The sequence below is a fragment of the Maniola jurtina genome, chromosome 14, assembly GCF_905333055.1.
Source record: "Maniola jurtina chromosome 14, ilManJurt1.1, whole genome shotgun sequence".
Classification (NCBI taxonomy): domain Eukaryota; kingdom Metazoa; phylum Arthropoda; class Insecta; order Lepidoptera; family Nymphalidae; genus Maniola; species Maniola jurtina.
In genome coordinates, this window is record NC_060042.1 from 11405001 (window position 1) to 11425913 (window position 20913).

General features: G+C 35.9%; 2 protein-coding genes across 3 annotated transcripts in view; both read left to right on the forward strand.

The window, feature by feature from the left end:
* LOC123872037 (ankyrin repeat and fibronectin type-III domain-containing protein 1) overlaps nucleotides 1–20913 on the forward strand; it is a 217487-nt gene that overhangs the window by 76803 nt on the left and 119771 nt on the right. For both annotated transcript variants that reach the window (XM_045916157.1, XM_045916160.1), the window contains exon 3: nucleotides 12294–12448. In XM_045916157.1, coding sequence (XP_045772113.1) covers nucleotides 12294–12448 — 155 coding nt within the window. The remainder of the gene's footprint in view (nucleotides 1–12293; nucleotides 12449–20913) is intronic.
* Nucleotides 1715–10310, forward strand: LOC123872042. The gene is made up of 5 exons (XM_045916175.1): nucleotides 1715–1865; nucleotides 7719–7871; nucleotides 8413–8596; nucleotides 9365–9481; nucleotides 10008–10310. The coding sequence occupies exons 1-5, from the start codon at nucleotides 1833–1835 to the stop codon at nucleotides 10304–10306; spliced, it is 786 nt and encodes a 261-aa protein (XP_045772131.1). The 5' UTR covers nucleotides 1715–1832; the 3' UTR covers nucleotides 10307–10310.

The window sequence follows — 20913 nt, forward strand, 5'->3', positions numbered from 1 at the left end:
CTTGTATAACTAGTTGAAGTCCGCAACTACGTCCGCGTGGATATAGGTTTTTTAATCCCGCAGGACTTCTTTGATTTTCCGGGATAAAAAGAATAAATATGGTACAAGCTATCCCCATAACAGCCAAATCTGTTCAGTCATTGTGGCTTGGAGGAGTAGCAAACATTCAATCATACAAATTTCAAAATTCAAATTGTTATATGACGTGGATTTAGAAAAACTTACGCCCTGTTAGAACTTCGCTGACGATTTGCAGTTATCTAGTATAACTAACTAGTTGATGTCCGCAACTACGTCCGAGCGGATATAGGGGTTTTAAATCCCGCAGGTTTTTTTTTTTGATTTTCCGGGATAAAAAGAATAAATGTGGTACAAGCTAAGTATACGTATCTCCATAACAACCAAATCTGTTCAGTTATTGTGGCCTGAAGATGTAGCAAACATTCAAACATCCAAAATAATACGTGGATCCGTTAAAATTCTTTGATTTTCCGGGATAAAAAGTATTCTATATCCACCTCTTGCATACAAGCCATCTACGTGCTGAGTTCAGCTCAGCGGTTAGCCATGAAAACATAACAAACAGACCAACAGACTTTTGTAACAGCTTATAATAGGGTGGATTTAACATCTAGAAAATACTTACCTTCAGAAGTTTTGTTTTTAACTAAAAGTTTAAAGAAGAAACTTTTAAAATTTTACGCAAATTAAATATACCTACTTGTTCCGAAACGGCAAAGAAAGTAATTTCCAAGCTTAGTAGCCATTAACTTTATTTGAGGACCGCACTTAAATGTTTATTTTACGATCGTCGACGTAGTATCCCTGTTTACAGCTTAAAGGTATATCTTTTCTGTGCTATGAGTATGATATTTTGACAATAGTTGTGGATCTGCTTGCGGAATTAACTGGTATCAGCCCTGTAGTTTAGGCGCTACGGTGGAACGCACAGAATCTGGATACAAACATACACACATACACACATACATAGACTGCTAAAATTATAACCCTTCCTTTTGGCTTTGCCGCAGTCGGGTAAAAATTGACCTAACGGATCATCATCAAAAGAAGTGGAGGCCTCCAAAAAAATTTTTTTGCTATTGCATCGAGTGGTATGTCAAATGAAAGAGGAGAAAATTCTGAGCTCACGAATATACCTAAATGTACAACAACATTAAAAGTAAGTACCAAGTAACAGAAAAATAATTTTACTCTAATATTTTTATTAACAGGGATCTCTCCGTCACTCGTTTCCACTCGTTTCATACAATCGTAGTTCCAATTTCATTTCAATATTAAGCAACCAAAGTCCATGAAATTTTGCAGATATATTCTAGAACCTAATATCTGTGTCTGTGGTGTTTTAGATTTTTCTAAAAATATGTAGTTTTAAAATTACAGGGGCTCCAAGATTTGTATGAAAAGTTTTAAGACCGCGTAACTTTGAAACCGAATATTTTAACAGAAATCTGGAAAACCACAGACATAGATATTAAATTCTAGAATATGTCTGCGAAATTTCATGGACTTAGGTTGCTTAATATTCAAATGAAATTGGAACTACGATTGTATGAAACGAGTGGAAACGAGTGACGGAGAGAGCCCTCTCAGTCAGGTTTTAGTTTTCAACTTTATCTTGTCAAAATTAGGAACAGGCTAACGAGTGAGTAAACGGTAGCAACCCTAGTTCTAACGCATTTCTGTGTTACTCGTGTTGCGGTCATAAAGTCCATTTAAATTGTATTTATTTATAAACGTTGATTTCGGAAGCTCGTAAAACTGCTGATGTGTGCCGTCTTATTGCCTTCGGTTGTGAACAGTAAAACGCACGAATGCCACTCACGTATTCCAGATTCGCTATTTTGGTATGTTATTGACAATCCGATACTTGCAGCAAAGATTGCTATGTATACTTAATACTTATACTTGACTTGCAGTTTATAGACTAATTTTCGTCGCCCCAGTGCTTGTTTGTCTTATCTACCATTGGGTAAATTTTACAGTAGAAGATTTTTTGCCCTATCTCTTTTTAAGAGCTTTAGTTTCTAGATTTCAAGGTTTTTCTTAATAGATGAGTTACCTATGTATTGACAGCTACAACATTCATAAGAGATGATAATTAATTATAGCTTATTTTACAGGTTTTGTATGGAGATAGAACAAACATGCACAAATATTATTATGAATGTGGACTTAGAACATTACCTTATTACAGTTAGGACAAAGTGACTGTTCCATTTTTGCATGCTTATTTGTTCTATGTTCCAAATACATATACAGGATGTTTTTTGACAATTTCTTTCGAATTGTGATTTGAGTTTGAAAGAAGAAGACAAACAAACAATCTTTAATTGAAATAGAATTGCCAATCGTATTTTTTTTCATCAACCGACTTTTAAAAAGGAGGAGGTTCTCAATTCGTCTGTATTTTTTTAATGCTTGTTACCTCATAAATTTTGACTGGGTGAACTGATTTTGATGAATCTTTTTTTATTCGAAAGCTGGTGCTTCCCGTGTTTAACCCTGACCATTTCAATTTGGTCCAGTTTAGTCGGTTTTTTAAAAAAGTTTATATTATTGGAGAAATATTAAAAAATAGTACTACTACTTACCACACAGATTAAGAGCATCAGGGACTGGATTTCTAATACAAACTTTCTTTTATTTTTTAAGGTTGGCGGTGTTAGTTAACATCGCATAGTTTTTTAAGGTGCTCATGAAATAACAAATGCAATTAAAGATTTTTTTTTATTATAACTGTCTTTTACTTAAAACAGTGCTTGCTTAGAACTACTTTTTTTTTTCTTACTGTCTTGTCTTTTGTAGGCTTCCTCGCAATTTTTTCTTCTTTAGCTTTATTTCCTGCACTTAATGTCTTCTTCTTATTTTTGCCTTCTTTGGTTTCATTTACTTTTGTGTGTATATCCTTTTCATTTTTTCCTCCTTTAGTTTTATTTCCTGCATTGAGTGTTTTGTTCTCGTTTTTACCTCCTATTATTTCATTTCTTTCATTGAGTGTCTTCTTTGCTATTTTCCTATTTTTTTAATTCTTTTTCATCTGCTAGTTTATTCGCATCGATATTTTCTTTTTCGTCCTTCCATCGTACAGCTTTTTTAATAAGACTCTCCACATACATATGTCTTCTACTGGCATATATTTGAACATGCTCCGGATGTCATCAATTTTCTTTTTCGTTAATGTTTTATTTTCCTCTTTTATGATAATTTCACTTAAAATAGTGATTTTTTTCTTTCTTATGTCAATTGTCTCTTTTGCTCCAGAAAATGAAGTTTGATATTTAATAATATACCACTCTTCTTTAGAATATTTTATTGATTTGACTTGTTTATAAGGTATCTGATGGAAACCAAATTTTCTAGCTTCAGACTGAAATGACAAAAAATAGTTTTAGAACATTTGATTTTATCTTAAGTAGGGCACGTAGTAGAGATAATGGACTGTATATTTCTTGGTGTCTTAGGTTTCTTTCTATCATGTTTCAATCATGTGAGGATGTTTAGTCATAAAAAAAATCAACACCCTGTTGCAAATTCATAACGCAATTGAGTGTAAATTAAAAAGTACTTACTGCTCAATTTGCGGCTGCTTCTGCTCGTATCCACTTTTATAACCTGTTCTAGACATGATATTTTGTCAATATCTAGAACAATTTATGCACTAAAAACACTACAATTTATATAATTTTAGAATTATTTCTTAGTAACGAGGTTATTCTCCCGACGTCTCAGCCAAAGTGACGAATCAAAACAAAATGGCGGACATGGCGCGCCGCGGCACCGCGGTCTGTGATTGGTCGATTCAAAGGATATAGAACACTCAAGAACTCAACGTCGCTTACGATGTGGGACTTAAAACAAACACTGGACATAGTACAAATAAGCACAAAATTTTCATTGCAGTGTCGTGTCACTAAAAAAATTTAATGAGTTTTTTTGTTGTATTTAAAAGAAAAAGTTTAAAATCTTCCCTAACAGCAGGATTGAAATTTAAGCCGTAACAAATAACGCAATAAAAGTTATTTTCGAAAAATTTGGTAGATAGAACAAAAAAGCACTGAGGCGACGTTTTGTTGCTATGTGCACATGACAGACTGAATAAATAAAGAGAAATCTGTAAGTTTCACAGACTGAATAAATATTCAGCGAAGAAAAGAGCAGTGAAAAAAAAGTATTTTATATAGATACCTATAACAATAGGTTTTGTTTTTTGTAACTTGCGTGGATGCCATTTTAAAATTCGCCATTTTATTTGTTGTTATAGAGGCAATATAAATATTCATACCATTTATATTTGTCGATGTAGTTAAATAAAACTGCTTCGTTTTAATTTTCACATATTGAAATTTCACATATATTTTTATGTATTTCTATATTATTAACAATTTTTACATAGCAAAGTTAATTCTATTATTTCTTAGTTAGTTTTCTTTAGTTAGTCTTTTATTTCTGCGTATTACTGATGTTGTTCGCTTTCGTTCGTCTGTTTCCGTCTCGTTTCGCTCAATTTAGCCAATCCGCCAAGTTTACCAGCCCTTGCGAATGTTAATGGTAAATTCGTTTAAAATGCAAATCGAGCCGAATTCGCCAAACGTCTTGACAATGTCGAGAATACGAATGACGAGGGGAGTAAAATTTCTTGTAATCCTATCCGCTGCTATTCCCTTGGAAAATACAGTTCGTTTCTTTATGCGCACTGTGAAGGGATTTGCGGGCTGAGCACTTATTCTGCGTAGGTAGATATCATAGTAAAGCGAAAGCTCCTTGCAGCGAGTACAAAGAGAACTGACAGATGCCCGGTACCCGCACTCAGGGAGTAGTTTAACAGGGCTCTCTCCGTCACTTACTCCATACAATCGTAGTTCCAATTTCATTTGAATATTAGGCAACCAAAGTCCATGAAATTTTGCATATTCTAGAAACTAATATCTGTGCCTGTGGTGTTTTAGATTTTTCTAAAAATATGTAGTTTTAAAATTACAGGGGCTCAAAGATTTGTATGTGAATTTTTAAGACCGCGTTACTTTGAAACCGAATATTTTAACAGAAATCTGGAAAACCACAGGCATAAGTATTAGTTTCTAGAATATGTCTGCAAAATTTCATGGACTTTGGTTGCTTAATATACAAATGAAATTGGAACTACGTTTGTATGGAGCGAGTGACGGAGAGACCCCTCTTAACGTTCACCCTACTAACTATTTGATCTATTTCCGCCATCCCATTTTACTATCGTAAGATCTACACGGCTGTTTACTTAAAATTCTTCTTCATACGAAGCGATTCGCTTCCACGTTTCTTATTACACACAGCCAGAATATAGAATGCCCTTCCAGCTTCCGTTTTTCCACCATCTAATTAATAACGAAAAGAAAAGTGAATAGGCTTCTTTGACCATGCTTCATCGCTCGCACACCCTTCACAAAAAAATCATCACCTTGTAAAAATCATCACCTTAGGTACTTTTACCCACTGCGTTTTCTTACCCCGAATTTATTTATTTTGTTTATTTATTTATTTTTCATGTACCAAAATTGTAGATGTTATAATAAATTAAGTTACGAATGACTTAATGGTAAAGGTTTTCATGGGATGATAATGAAAATTTCATTACAATTAATAGTTGCCTATCTGATCTGTTTAGTGTGTAAAAAGAGTACCTACAGTTTTCTGCTGGGGAATTGGTAAACTGCCAAGATACTAATTACTTAGTTCATTAGCTACAATGAAGTAATATCTGTTGCGAAAACTGGTTGCCCCTATTAATGGAAGGCATTATGAGATATTAGGCTAATCGCTTGATAAAATGAAATGAACGTGAGTTATTCAAATCGATAATTTGACTACTTAGTTGAGTTTCGTTCAAAGAGTTTTTGAAACGAATAAATCAACAGAAAACTTTTGAATTAAACAGTTACCTTTGAAATGGAAATGGTTTCCATAACTGTAGCGCATTTTCATTTTATCTACAATATTTTTACATTCAGATTTTTACTTCTCGATTCCCTATTTCGGACGAACTCTATTAAAATGCGCTATAATATAATATTTATGAACCGATTGACATGAAATAAACACTAAATGTTAAGTGAAGCTTATTACAATATATTAATGAAAACCGTATCTAAATCGAATAATAAGCCGTTTCTGATATTAGCGTGCACAAACACACAGACAAACAGACAAAAAAAAATTACAATTTCGGGTTCGGCATCAATATAATAACAACCCCTGCTACTTTTTTTTTATATATTTCCATTGTTCAGACACCACTTTTCTACAATTTTATTATATGTATAGATGTAAAGCTATAAGTATGCTTAGTTGCATTCAAATCAGTTTTATAGTTACAGCGTGAAGCTGCACAGACAGACAGACAGACAAAGAACTTCAAGTATTGGTTTTTAAGTTTATTAGTTGTTTAGAGGTTCAAAGATAATCCTATTGTTTGAATGAGTGAAAGCCATATACTTATGCGATTTTATTAAAATTTTTGTGTCTTTAATTAATTGTTATTTTTTTGTTAAATAAATATGAATCATTACGCGAGAGATTTTGACTGAGACTTTGTACAAATTGTCTTCTTCTTCTTCTTCTTCTAGTGCCGTCTCCTATCGGAGGTTGGCAATCATTAAGGCTAACTGGATCTTGTTCACCGCTGCTCTAAACAGTGACCTCGTACTCATGTTAAACCACTGGCGAAGGTTTTTGAGCCAGGATGTTCGTCTACGGCCAGGTCTACGCCTGCCCTTTATTTTCCCTTGCATTATGAGCTGCAGCAGGTCATATTTTGAGTTCCGCATTATATGTCCCAGATGTTCGAGCTTTCTCCTTTGCACACATTTGAGTACTTCAGTAGACTTCCCCATTCTCTGCAACACGGTGGTATTTCGAGCACGATCTCTCCATGAGATTCGCAACATTCGCCTGTATACCCACATCTCGAACGCTTCCAGTTTATTGCTCATCGCCTGCGTTAACGTCCAGGCTTCTACCCCGTACAATAAAACTGAGAAAACATAGCACCGTGCTACACGCATCCGAAAGGAATTTTTTAAATTTCGGTCACAGAGAACTCTTTTTAACTTCGTAAAGGCATTTCTTGCCTGTTCAATACGGCATCGTATTTCCAGACTGTGGTCGCCGGTTTCGTCAATCATGGTTCCTAAGTATCGATATCGTTGGACTCTCTAAGACAAATTGTCTTAGAAAAGACAAAGTGAGCTAACCCTAAATAATAAAATTGGCTAAAGCTAAGAGAAAGTAGAAGTAGTAACATATAAAATTATACACCAAATCCACATTTATTTACTCTATTATATTTCGTATCTCAAAAATGATAAGTAAGGCTCAATTTTGTTCAATCTCATTTTAAAAAGAAATCCTATCTTCGGGGCATTATTATAAGCTACTAGAGGATGCCCGCGACTTCATCCGCGTGGATTTAGATTTTTATAGATCCCGTGGGAACTGTTTGATTTCCAGGATGAAAAGTAGCCTATGTCCATCCCCGGGATATAAGCTAATCTTGTACCAAATTTCTTCAGAATCGGTTACACTGTTGGGCCGTGAAAGGGTAGCCGACAGACAGATAGACAGACAGACAGATAGACAGACAGACACACTTTCGCATTTATAATATTAGTATTGGTACAGTATCGTTTGACAATGGCTAAAAGCATTATTGTGCTTTCGTCTAGATATTACTGAGCAATATAATTTTCGGCAATGGCGCACCGAATAGCACCAGCGACTCTCCGACAGACGTTGCAAAGGCAATATCGGATCCGAAACGAAGAAACGATCTGGTCGATGAAGCGTTTATGGAACAGAAGGATATTTTATTGGATATGGTTGGTAACTATTCATTATTTGCTTTATCAATACCTATAAGAATATTAGAAGGAAAAAAAGAAAAAAAAAGTTTATTCTTTTGACTCGCTCACTGACTGACGCATCAACGCCCAGCCCAAACAAAGGCTTTCTTTTTAATGAAGACAAGGAATAAGGCGGGACTTTTCGAATTCTTATTTTGAATATTCAAGAGTTAAGAACCAGCGGAAAATATATGTAATAACTCTAAAATAGATCATAACTACGACCTGTTTATTTTTGAGATCAAATAGGTACCCTAAATGAGAATGCAAAGCAACTTATCGGTACAGATGGCAATAATTTAAAAGATACTAGACATGGAACACGATTGTACTATATTTGCTAGATATACTACTATTTGCTAGATGTCGTGCCTTTAGATATCTGATTTAGTTTATTTATGAAATAAATGAAATGATTGTTGTCATATTATCTATGTAAAATTAAAAGTTCATCCTGGAAGCTGCCTGAGCTCGATATTTAAAATCAAAAATTCTTTATTCTTAAAAACTGTTACAGCTGGAAGCTAAGTTAAAAGAGGTACGTGATAAAAAGAATAGAAGAGTTGGTCGAACAGAAAACACTGCAGTTGGGGAGTTCAATAAATGTGAATTATTGCCGGACGATGTAGACTTAAAGTTGCAAGCCAGTGGGATAGTAGCAGTTGGGGAAACAGATGTGCTACTGCGATTTGGAGATTCCGGTAACATTATAACTGACTTAAAACTTATTTGGTAGAGGCTGGTACTTGACTACAATCTCACAAGTCCTCTATTCACAATGGCAATTAAATTGTATTATACCCCCAACCCATAAAGAGGGGTGTTATAAGTTTGACGTGTGTATCTGTGCAATTCTGTCTGTGCCATCGTAGCTCTTAAACGAATGAACCGATTTTAAATTAGTTTTTTTTGTTTGAAAGGTGGCTTGATCGAGAGTGTTTTACTTAGCTATAATCTAAGAAAATCTGTTCAGCCGTTTGAAAGTTATTTTCTAGTAACTGTAACCTCCACTTGTCGGGGGTGTTATAAATTTTTAATTTACACTTGTGTTCTTTGCTGTTTGTGAGCTTAAATAACAAGAGATTTCGCGTATAAAAGCGGTGAAGCGTAGTTAAAGACTTCGGTCTCTTGCTTGCGGGGTTCGGTCCCTGATAAGCACTTTTAATTTTTCGGAGCTTCGTGCATTTTACCGTTCCATTTCACCGTTAAATTAAGTGCTATGTAACTGACATAGCACTTAATTTAACGGTGAAGAGGAACATCGTGACGAAACCTGCATGCCTGAGAGTTCTACATAATGTTTTCAAAAGTTGTGTGAAAACTGTCAGTCTGCCCTTGCCCAGCGAGGTGGACTACGACCTTAACCCTTCTCACTCTGAGAGGAGATATACTGTGATCATCATCACGATCAAATATACGTTAGCAAAGCTAAGTAAAAGTGTGTGTCTACTAAAAATGATGTTTTCCAGGTAATAAGACGTTGAATATGAATGCTTCAGGAATATCTAATGTTGGGAAAACTAATCTTAAGCTAGAAATCGGTGATGGCACTGTCAATATACCCGGACTTCAAAATTTACTCTCGGGTAAGAAGTAACTCAGTATGGGAGGTAGCGTTATTCATGGCCAATTTGTTTAACCGATTTCGATGAAAGGTGGCTTGCATCCCAGGGATCCAGTCTACTTTTTGTCTCGAAAAATCAAAGAATTCCTGTGGGATTTAAAAAAGAAATCTAAATCCATGTAGACGAAGTTGAGCAGCATCTACTTGGTTCAAAGATAGCTTGCATCCCAGAGACGGGCATAGGCTATTTTTTATCCCGTAAAATTAAAGAGTTTCTATGAGATATTCGGGCATCATATACTTAGGTATCAATGTAAAAGTGTGTGTCTGTCTATATTTTGTCTGTCTGCTAATCATGGTCCACCTGTTTAACCGATTTTGATGGATACAGAGAAAGCTGAATCCCGGGGACGCACATAGATTTGTCCCGGAAAATCAAAGAGTTCCCACAGGATTTTTAAAAACGTAAATCCACGCGGATAAAATTATTGCGGATGTCATCTTGTGCTGAATAAAATTCAATAATAAAACCTTTGGTTGTTTTATAGGTTCATCATTTCTCCGTGCTTTATGTGAAAACCGAAATGCAGCCGACCCAAAACTAGAACCATCACAACCGCCAGAATTACCCAAAATCGTTGACATTTCAAACGACGACCGTAGAAGTAAAGGGTCTAGTAATAAAACTAATTCAACTCCTACAAGTGTTAATAGTGTTAATAATTCTACTTCTATTACAAGTGACAATAAATCACCAACAACGGTTGTATCTGTACAAAATGAGATCAGGCAAGGTGTTCCCGAAGCAAATGTTCAAAATGCGATTCCAATATTAAATCGATTGTAAAATGGAAACAGTTTTTTATTTGATAGTAATAAGTTCTGACTGCAATCTCACCTGATAGTAAAATGACAACGCAATCTAAGATAGAAGCGTCTAACCCGGAAGGGCCATGGCAGTTTTAATAAACCCCAAACCCTTAATTATACCCTTGGGCTATCTAATGATTGAATTACCAATATTCATAACCACATTATGTTTGGGGTATAATTGAATATGGAATTTGATAGACAGAATTCTTATTTCCTTTCACACATGAAAGCAAAATAGGAATCTTATTTTCTCTGATGCGGAAATAAGATTCCAGAGTGGTTTCAGTAAAATTTTGCGGTCACATCTACTCGTAATACGTAAGTTTGTGGTGGCGTGAATTTCACTGGAACTTCTCGCTCGGATTTTCGAATACGGATCCGAAAGGCTTCTAGGTTTTATTTCCCGTCCGTGTAAATTGCATGAAATGCTTGGAATGTTCATGGTCCGCAGAGCTAGTTTATTTGAAAAATTCGAGTTATCGTTCAGTTTATACAAGCTGACCCGTCTTGGCTTCGCTTGAGTGAAATGACTGAAAATCCTTTTTTTGTCTATGATATTATAGAAAAACCTACGAGTACAGGCTAATACTTCCATTTTCGAGATATAGCGGTTTGAGTAATAGTTGATTGATGTCAGTTAGTCAGTTTCTCCTTTTATAATAGAAAAAAGAAAATAGGAAGAAGTTTGGATAGTACGTACTTTAACTTATTATAAACTAGCTGATGCCCGCAGCTTCGCCCGCGTGGATTGGTCAGATCCCCTGCAGCATCAGGATTGAGGAGTTGGAATCCAAATTTTTTATGAAACAATGTCGCAAAGTTCCTCTATCGATTAAAAAAAAAATTACGCAAATCGGTTCAGAAATCTCAGAGATTTCGGTGTACATAGGTAGAAAAACACAACTCCCTTTTTGAAAGTCGGTTAAAAAAGTAGCCTATGTTACACCCTGGTCAATCCTCTACTTGTCTGTGAAAATCCCGTCAAAATCGGTTCAGCCGTTCCAAAGATTAGCCTTTTCAAACAGACAGACAGACAGACAGACAGACAGACAGACAGACAGACAGACAGACAGACAGACAGACAGACAAAAATTTTAAAAACGTGTGATTCAGTTAAGGTATCGTTCAAATAACCCTATGAGCTTAATATGAGGTAGTTATTTCGAAATTACAGACAGACACTCCAATTTTATTTATTAGTATAGATACACAGTATTTGAAATTAAGATTAGAGAGATAAGGCAAAAATTGCTAGCTTGATCTACATACTCTTTATCAAACTACTATACTCTTTATCAAAAAGTATTAAAGTTTAATACATTATAATTTAAGTAATCATAGTGCGCTATAAAATAGATATCTTTTATGAATAGGAGTATCATAGATATAAATTTTATATGGAAAATCCTTAGTAGCGCACAATTTAACCCGCTTCCCTCTTGTGTCGGGGAGGTGGTCTGTGGTCGGGGTCCTTAATCTTATGAAGCTCCAGTCTTTCTATTTGCAGACGAATGTTGCAGAACTGTATTTTTCTAGTAGCCACTTGGACGTTTCATTTCGAACTTTAAAATGCTCTTTTCAGCTAACGATGTTACGGTTGAACTTTAAAAATAAGAAGGCGTTTTGATAATAAAAACAGATAGATATACAACTTACAAGTAACAAATGTAAATTAAAAATTTATAACATCCCCGACAAGTGAAGGTTACAGTAACTAGAAAAGAGCTGATAACTTTCAAACGGCTGAACCTATTTTCTTGGATTATAGCTAAGTACACTCTCGATCAAGCCACCTTTCAAACAAAAAACTAAATTAAAGTCGGTTCATTAATTAGGAGCTACGATGCCACAGATAGATATACAGATACACACGTCAAACTTATAACACCCCTCTTTTTGGGTAGGGGGTTAAAAATTGGTCATGTGCGAGTCGGATTCACACACAATGGTTTGTCCCACAGTGCGGCGGCGGCGGCAGCGGCGGCGGCGGCGGCGGAGACGCTGGTGGGGCGGCGCGGAGGGCCGCCGCCGCTGCTGCGCTCCCGGACCCTCCCCGCCATCATCGCCCCCGGCTTCTCCATACTGCAGGCGCAGATCGATCCGCAACGCAGTGCCGGTAAGCATCAGTATTTAATCATCAAAACCGTATGAAATTCGGTACATCCGTTTCAGCTATGACACGTAGGCAAAGGCTATTCCGTATGTTAAAAAAAACAGATCTTATGGATTCTTATATGTATAATAGAAGATATTATTATGTATTGGACAAACTCTATACAGGATGTAACCAGAACGCTACCAGGATAGGTAATATAAGGACATAAGATAGGTACCATAAAAAAACTATGTTTTTTTTAAACCTTTATTTTTAAAAATTGACAACATATTGCAAATAAAACATCAGACCGACTCTAGATGTCAACGAACGTTCCATAAATAGGTCACTCGAAGTCAATGCCACGTCGTAGGTGGGCCATTGGTGGCATTGACCCGAGTTTTGCACGCTATACAATGTGGGTTTGAAAAATACTATCACTAAGATAAGAAAGACAACTTAGATACAAGATAAGGTTTATTGGCTTGGATTGTGTTAAGGTAGTATATTAATATCGCAATAGCAAAAACCAGCATTCTGGCCAGCCTGTATTATCTTCGTAGGTATGATTTATTACTTCGCCGCCGATCCAAAAAGAGGGGTGTTATAGGCTTGACGTGTGTGTCTGTGTATCTGTGTTTCTGTGTATCTGTCTGTGACATCGTAGCTCCTAAATTAATGAACCGATTTAAATTTAGTTTTTTTTGTTTGAAAGGTGGCTTGATCGAGAGTGTTCTTAGCTATAATTCAATAAAATTGGTTCAGCCGTTTGAGAGTTATCAGCTCTTTTCTAGTTACTGTAACCTTCACTTGTCGGGGGTGTTATAAATTTTTAATTTACACTTGTATAATTTTTTGTCATCTTTCAGATCTACGGATTTTATTCTGTGAATTCAGTCCCCTAAAAAGGGATCATGTAAAACTACCCCTTCTTTAATCAACAAAGGGGATGGTTACAACAAAGACATGCCGCAATGCAATTATCTTGGAAATACACAATTACTGTGGGAAGCTCACTGAATTATATTATGCTAATATTGTGTCACACCGACGCGAACTCTATAGCGTATCGTATTATGTAAATTGCGATTTGGTCTCTATTGAAATTGTGCCATTCATAATTAAATCTTTTCTCAAAATGTCAGATGAAAGAACACGTAAACAAAGTGTATCTGTAATCAAAAACGACTAAGATGCGTCAATTGACAGTTTCTTATAGATAATAATGCTATATATTACCCGTAATAACGTAATATAGTGCCCGTAACATAAATACGAAAATTGTACTTTGTTTGCTTTGTTTGTTGGTTTCTCCTCCAATCACGTTGCAACAGAGCAACGGATCAACTGATTTTTGGAGGGGTATAAGCCCTAATTCGCACGAGCGTTAAAAAAGTGTTGCTATATACAAAGTGCGCGTTAAAAAGCGTTAACGTGTGAACAGATACTTGGGAATGCATTTGTTCTATTTTGAACGCTTTTTTGACGGACGTTAAAAAAGCTCTCGTGCAAATGAGGCCTTAGAGTTAAATAAACACCTGGAGAGTGACATAGGCTACTTTTTATCCCGAGTTCGACGGGATTTTTAAATACCTATAATCTATATCAACGCGGATGAAATCGCGGGTATTAAGTATTAACGTTCAAGAATTGGTAATTTAATAGAATTATTGCTTAACTTTTACCCTTTGCTAAATAAATTATTACCAAAGTAAACAATGTTCACTAAATCCACTGGAATCATCAAGATATATAAACTAGTTTCAAACGACTTTAAAACTATGCCCTCGGCTCGCGTGCTTTAAAGCTGTTTTACTTGATGGTATTCGGAGGGTGAGCTTATAATACATGCGATATAAAGGTGTTTTCAGACAGATACATGCCAGTTCTATGCAGTTAGAACTTCTAACTGCATCCCTACATGCATAGTCTTCGATGTTATATGATGATAGACATCCACTGCAGTCTGTTGTAAATATTTCCACACGCTTGAGACTGTTCAATTTTAATTAACTTCGGCTAACTCGCCAACAAACTGCTGTGCAGTTTGGCGAGATATAGTTTTAAGGAATTTTTGTGCGCTGTGGTAAATGAAAAAAAAAGACTACCTTCTAATAAAATATTTGCGCCTTCTCATCCAAACTACCATAGATAAGGTTTGCGCTATACTTAAATTCATTAGTTTCAAAGACAGCTAAATAACATTCTTTTTACAGAACGAAATATATACCTACACTCCGTGTGTAAGCGCTCTAATCTAAAAAAAACGAGTCTGAAACCACTTAATTTCAGGCTTTCGGCTATCTTCCCACGCAACTGGCTCTAATTCCGAACTACTTGATCTTTTCCATCCTTTTACACTCGTAAAAGAAGCCGAAACATTGGCGTTGCGGCGTGGATAAATTACTCCTTAGCACAGTTTTACGATTCCTTAGCCTTCTTTGCCTTAACGTATTACCGGTGCTTAATCAGTGTCTACTTACATAAATAAAATAATAAGGCTGCCTTTGCATGTTTTTTTTTCAGACATTTTTAAAGGGTTATTATAGGTAAGCTTTGATAGCCTAGTTGTTAAAACATCGGTTTCGCATTCGGGAGGTAGGAGATTTAAACCCGGGCACGCACTTCTAACTTTTAGGATCGATAAATAATTATTTATTATTGAACTCATATCAGGGGCCCTACTACCACCGCTAAAAGTAATAATGTTTCAATATTGTTTTGACAATTTCATACAAGTTTTATATGAAAATGTCAAAACAACATTAAAACTTTACTACTTTAAGCGATGGTAGTAAGGCCCCAGTTTCTAGTTTTCAACCCATCGCACCGGAGTGCTGAATCGTTTGAAGGTATGGCTTTGCCGGTAGGGTTGGTTACGGCCGTAGACCAAACAGACCAGATACAATTTAGAAATTGTATTGTACTCGTAAGTGTATTGTTCCTGCCGGGAATTGAATCAGGACTTACAAGGCCTCAATACTGCGCCAGGGAAGTCCTCGAGGTGAGGGCTTTAATATTCCCTCATTCTCTAAACGCTGAATATAATTTTCCTCAAAAGGAAAAGGAACCATTATAAAGATCACTTCGTTGTCTGTCTGTCGTGTCTGTCAAGACTCATCAAAGGAATGAAAACCTATAGGTATACGCTGTTCCTATAGAGTACTTCTCGTTGACCTATAACCATGTGGCAGGTAGCAATGTCAGCACAAGCAAAGGGGAAATTCCGTGAAAACTCTGAATTTGTAGTTACACCACAAAAAATAAATAGTGTTTTTTCTCGTACGATGGTACTGTAACCCTTCGTGTACAAGTTCAACTCGCATTTGGCCGGTTTTTGTGTATAAGCCCTAAGGTGCATTAAGTATCAAACAAGATGAAAACCTTTTACGGTGTCCAATAACTCTTAAAGTTGAGTTTCATTAGAGGGGTTCGATAGAGGATGCCTTTTGTTATTTTTCCTTTATAAATTGTGTTGTTTGCTACACTGCAGTGTAATGGGTTTGCTCATTTACCTTGCACGTGTTGCATTAAAGTTTTTCTTGCAAAACGGAAAATATTTTCTTGGAAAGCAGAGAGTTGTTAGTTGTTATAGAAGCAGCAATTTTAGTGTTTAGACTGAGTGATACCTACACATGTAAAAAAGAATTATCCTGACTAACTGACTAACTGATCTATCCACCTACATCGCTGGGGATAGAAACATATGAAGGACGTACTTACGTGCTCACTAAGACAGGGTTTTTGGAAATTCCACCTTAGTTTTAGAGAGTAGAGTCCCGTAGAGTTAGATAAGGGACGAAAATTTAAAAGTGTCAAAGTCTGTTTGCAAATTATATCTCACACCAAAGTCTGTAAATAATGTTCTGCTAAGATAATAAAGATTTATTTATTTATCTACCTATCCATGAAATTTTGGATTTCGTGTCAAAGTCAAGAAATACGTGTTTCGGGTTTTGTGGGATTTGCACCCCCTCACCGGATTTTAAAAAATAATTATGTGGAATAAAGATTTTAAATAAATAAATAATATGAACAAATTAAATTAACCACAACTAAAATAGAATTCAAAATAGCGTGCCAGACATTGTGGTGAATTTAAGAAGTGTTGTAAAAAATTGGAATCGGAAAGAATAAAGTAGCTTATTCTAATAGGATAAGGACTTTCACTTCACAAACATTTTTATATAAAAGGATTTTAAGGAGCTCGGAAACAGTGGAACACGGACGTTGACTTAAAAACTTTTTTTTCACTTTTTTGCCAAATTCCGCTAGTTATAACTTCTAAGGGAGAGTTTTAATTTATTTTCTTTCCAAGTTCGGAAAACACCTGCGAATTTTTAAAATAAAAATACTTGTTAGAAGTGGTTTCAAAGTTACCTAGTTTTTACCTGCAGTTAAAGAAAATTTGTCACGTTTCATGAAACGTGAATTTGTTTTATTTACAAATGGAGACTTTTATATTTTTCAACGGAAAATTTAGTTTAAGTTCTCTAAATTTTCTTTTGAATAATATGAGAGTACGTAACATAGTTTTACCGGAGTGAAAATTCAAAGTAGATGGTAGATCTAAGTTTTTTGACCTTCAATGCCTGAAACTGAACTGAAGTAATGCTTTGCTTTTGTCGAGTGTCCTACGATTCCTAATTACCTTTTTGGCGTTTCGTCATCTACTTACCTTAAGTAAAATCGCAGTGAAACTTTAGAAAAATATCAAAAGAAACCTCTCAAGAACTTTTAACTTAGTTTAAAATATGGTAAATGTCCATTTACTGTTCAAAGTAGGAATTTCTTTCAGTTTCCTCCGAGTCAGTCTGCATATTTCACGGCCTGTATAATCCGTATCCCGTGGCAGGTCATTAAAATTCAAGCTCGTATTACGTAAACAGTCCGTGGCTTCACTAATGTCAATGTAAATCTAACATTATGTTAGTCTAGTCTAACAAAAATTTTTTTTAAAATAATATAATTATAACAAATGTAAGTACTTAAATTAAAAATTTATAATACCCCCGACAAGTGAAGGTTACATACAGTAACTAGAAAAGAGCTGATAACTTTCAAGCGGCTGAACCGATTTTCTTAAATTATAGCTAAGAACACTCACGATCAAGCCACCTTTTAAACAAAAAAAACTAAATTAAAATCGGTTCATTAGTTTAGGAGCTACGATGCCACAGACAGATAAACAGATACACAGATACATATGTCAAACTTATAACACCCCTCTTTTTGAGTGGGGGTTCAAAATAGCGAGCAAACGAGCGGGCGGATCACGTGATGTTAAGTGATTATCACCGCCCATGAGCATTTGCAGTACGAGAGGAACCGCCAATGCATTGCCGTCCTATCAGGAATTTGTTGGTCCGCTCCTTGAATAACCCCATGTTGTAATGTAATGGAAACACCGCAGAAGGGAGTTGATTCCACAGTTTGCATGCAAAAAAGATCTGCCACAACGGGCGGACGAAGTGCACCAGGCGTCCAGGTGGTGAGGGTGAAATTGCTTGCGGTGGCGTGCGGTGCGGTTGTGGAAAAAGAAAGGTGGAATGAGCCTTCTGTATAGAACCTTCAGTGTCAGTAAATAAACTCGCCACTAAAGATGGTGTAATCAAGGGTAATGCTTCGATTCAGTTGGCGGTCAAGTAAAAAGAAAAAACCGGCCAAGTGCGTGTCAGACTCCGCGCGATGGTTCCATACCTTGGAAGAATACGTGTTATTATTTTGTTGGTCAAATTAACTGCAAAATGTAACAAAACTAACTAAATTAAGGTTTGTTAATATTATTAACCCCAGACCCAAAAATAGGGATGTTATAAGTTAGACGTGTGTATCTGTGTATCTATGTATCTGTCTGTGGCATCGTAGCTCCTAAACTAATGAACCGATTTTAATTTAGTTTGTTTTGTTTGAAAGGTGGTTTGATCGAGAGTGTTCTTAGCTTTATAACTAAGAGTTATTTATATTATAAGAGTTATAGTTTTAGTTTGGATTATTCCAAGAAAATTGGTTCAGCCGTTTGAAAGTTATCAGCTCTTTTCCAGTTACTGTAACCTTCACTTGTCAGGGGTGTTATGAATTTTTAATTTACACTTGTACACTTCCTTGTTCTTCCTAGGTTATCGGGAAGTATTCCCTATGGGGTTTAATTTATTTACGAGTATCAAATTATACGGCATAAATAGTACTGTGTGAGTAAAACTTTAGAGTATTTCGTTTTATGTATTTTCTTCGCAGGTACGGTAGGTGATTTGAGATTTCTGTCGAAGTCTTACATTTCTGAATACATAAGCGTTCCGTCGTTCAATCTCGGAGAAAATACTGTACATTTTGGCGACAATGATAATACTTACGTATTCATGAGGCAAAAATGCCATTTTCTTAACATATAGTTATAATATATCTTGATCTAATATGACGTGACGTAATATGATTATCTTTTATCAAGGCGTACCTATCTATACCTAAAACATTATTATAATTAGATGAGTTTCTATATTTTCATACCTACAGTCACCAAATTCAGCTTCGTATGTCCATCCAAGTTACTTCAGGCCTTGACTTGAGAAGTTAAGTACGAAGTCTACCAACTTTTCGCCCATGGCAGCTAACCTCAACGAAGACTGTATAATAATATATCCAGTATCCACAACGCAGGAGGTATTATTAGTTATAGTCTGTTCAAACACTCTCTAAGTCTTCTCTCTCAAGTAGAAAACTACAGAGCGCACTTTGACTTTGCTTAGACTTAAGTTTTAGTTAAAGCGAGACAGATTTATTCCAGCGGTATAACGCTGTCTCGTTTTAACAGTCTGATGAAACGGCAATCCGACACGACCGGAGGAAGATCAGGCGCAGGATCGACGGCTTTATGTGTTCTCTGAGGCACAAGAAAATAATACCAACTTCACAACTCTGGGCTACTGCTGAGAATTTTTTGACAGATAAACTCAATTAATTTTTGTCCCGATACGTGTGATTTTTAGTCAAATAACCTTAATTTTGGAGATATAAATACTAACTTGAACAACTCATTTGGCTTTTGATTGTTGGTCAAAGTAACCGTACGTTATTTTAACCCTCTGTCATACAGCCAGACCTTCGAATTCACCCTATGCTGGCACAGTAAGCAAACTTTTATTATAAGATCTTACATAATCTCCAGTTATAAAAACGATCTCTATAAGGAAAATGGCAAAATTTCAATAATATCCACGGCTAAAACTGAAATAACGTCTCACAGTGATGCTGAGTACAAATAACGCTATTTGCAAGTATAAGTGGCTGGCGGTGATCCAAAGTGTTTTTTGCGACGGTTTATAGCACGGCTATATTATTTTCGAGACAATTAAACTTGTTTCATGAACCCTATTTTGTTTTAATGTGCACTGTGGCATTTACCTTGACGACTCATTTACAAATAGTCACGTTTTCGTCTAAGAATACCTTAAGAATACCTACTTACAAGAGTAAACTATGCATAAAGAGTCATCACAAGTTGACTAATCAATTAATCACACCCCTCCCGTAATATTATGTAAAATATAAATGTTGAAATGAAGCTAAAAGTACTTTACTACAAAAAAAGGTCTTTTGTCTACGTGATATTTAAGAAATACAATCTTTGGTGAACGCATGTGCATTTTACAGAATGAAAACCTTAGCTCTTGTTCTTTAAAATGCATTTAAATGTTGTAAGTATACCTAAAAGCAGGCTTTACTTTGCGGAAGTCAATAATATTTTTGTAGTGGGAGTGCGGGTGGTGCATATCGCATGCTGCATGTTGCACCATACAGATTTCTGTTTCAGTGGATTATAGCAACACAGGTATTAAAAAAATCTTTAGATAGAAAGGTAAAATTAAGTATAAAAATAGACACATTATTATCTCTCTTTGAAAGATATTCCTGCGTACGGCTTTAATTTTCCATAGCAAAGCGTTCCTCTTGCCATTTGACCCTCATTAATATTATGTTTGCATGGAAATGACAGGTTCCAAGGGTCTAACGGCGCACAAACCTATTTTACGGGGAAAACTCCAATTATAATATTTTAAAATACAATTTTTCAGGCTGAATCCCTATGCAGCTTGGTCCTCGAGGACACAAAGAATGAATCTTTTTACGGATGTTAGGACTCCGTCGAAGGAGGAGTAAAATGTTAATAAATATCACCCCCGAAACACAAGATATAAACTTCTTACTTTAATTGGTTTCATGGTATTCGACTGACCTAGACTGGACTGGACCGAACCGGATTGGACCGATCTGATCAAGTTCAGTCCTGTCAAAATTCATCATCATCATCATCATGATCAACCTATTGACGGCTCACTACAGAGCACGGGTCTCATCTCTGAGTGAGAACGGTTTTGGCCATAGCTTACCACGTTGGCCAAGTGCAGATTTGCAGACTTCACTCCACTTAGAGAACAGTATGGAAATCTCTCAGGCACGCACGGTTAAAATTAACATGCACTATCGGG

Bases quoted from the DNA above. Each gene is read 5' to 3' on its own strand.
- LOC123872042 (XM_045916175.1), top strand. From the start codon at position 1,833: ATGCCACTCACGTATTCCAGATTCGCTATTTTG. The intron at 8,597-9,364 runs GTAACATTATAA...GATGTTTTCCAG, and splicing joins ACTGCGATTTGGAGATTCCG to GTAATAAGACGTTGAATATG. The intron at 9,482-10,007 runs GTAAGAAGTAAC...GTTGTTTTATAG, and splicing joins ACTTCAAAATTTACTCTCGG to GTTCATCATTTCTCCGTGCT.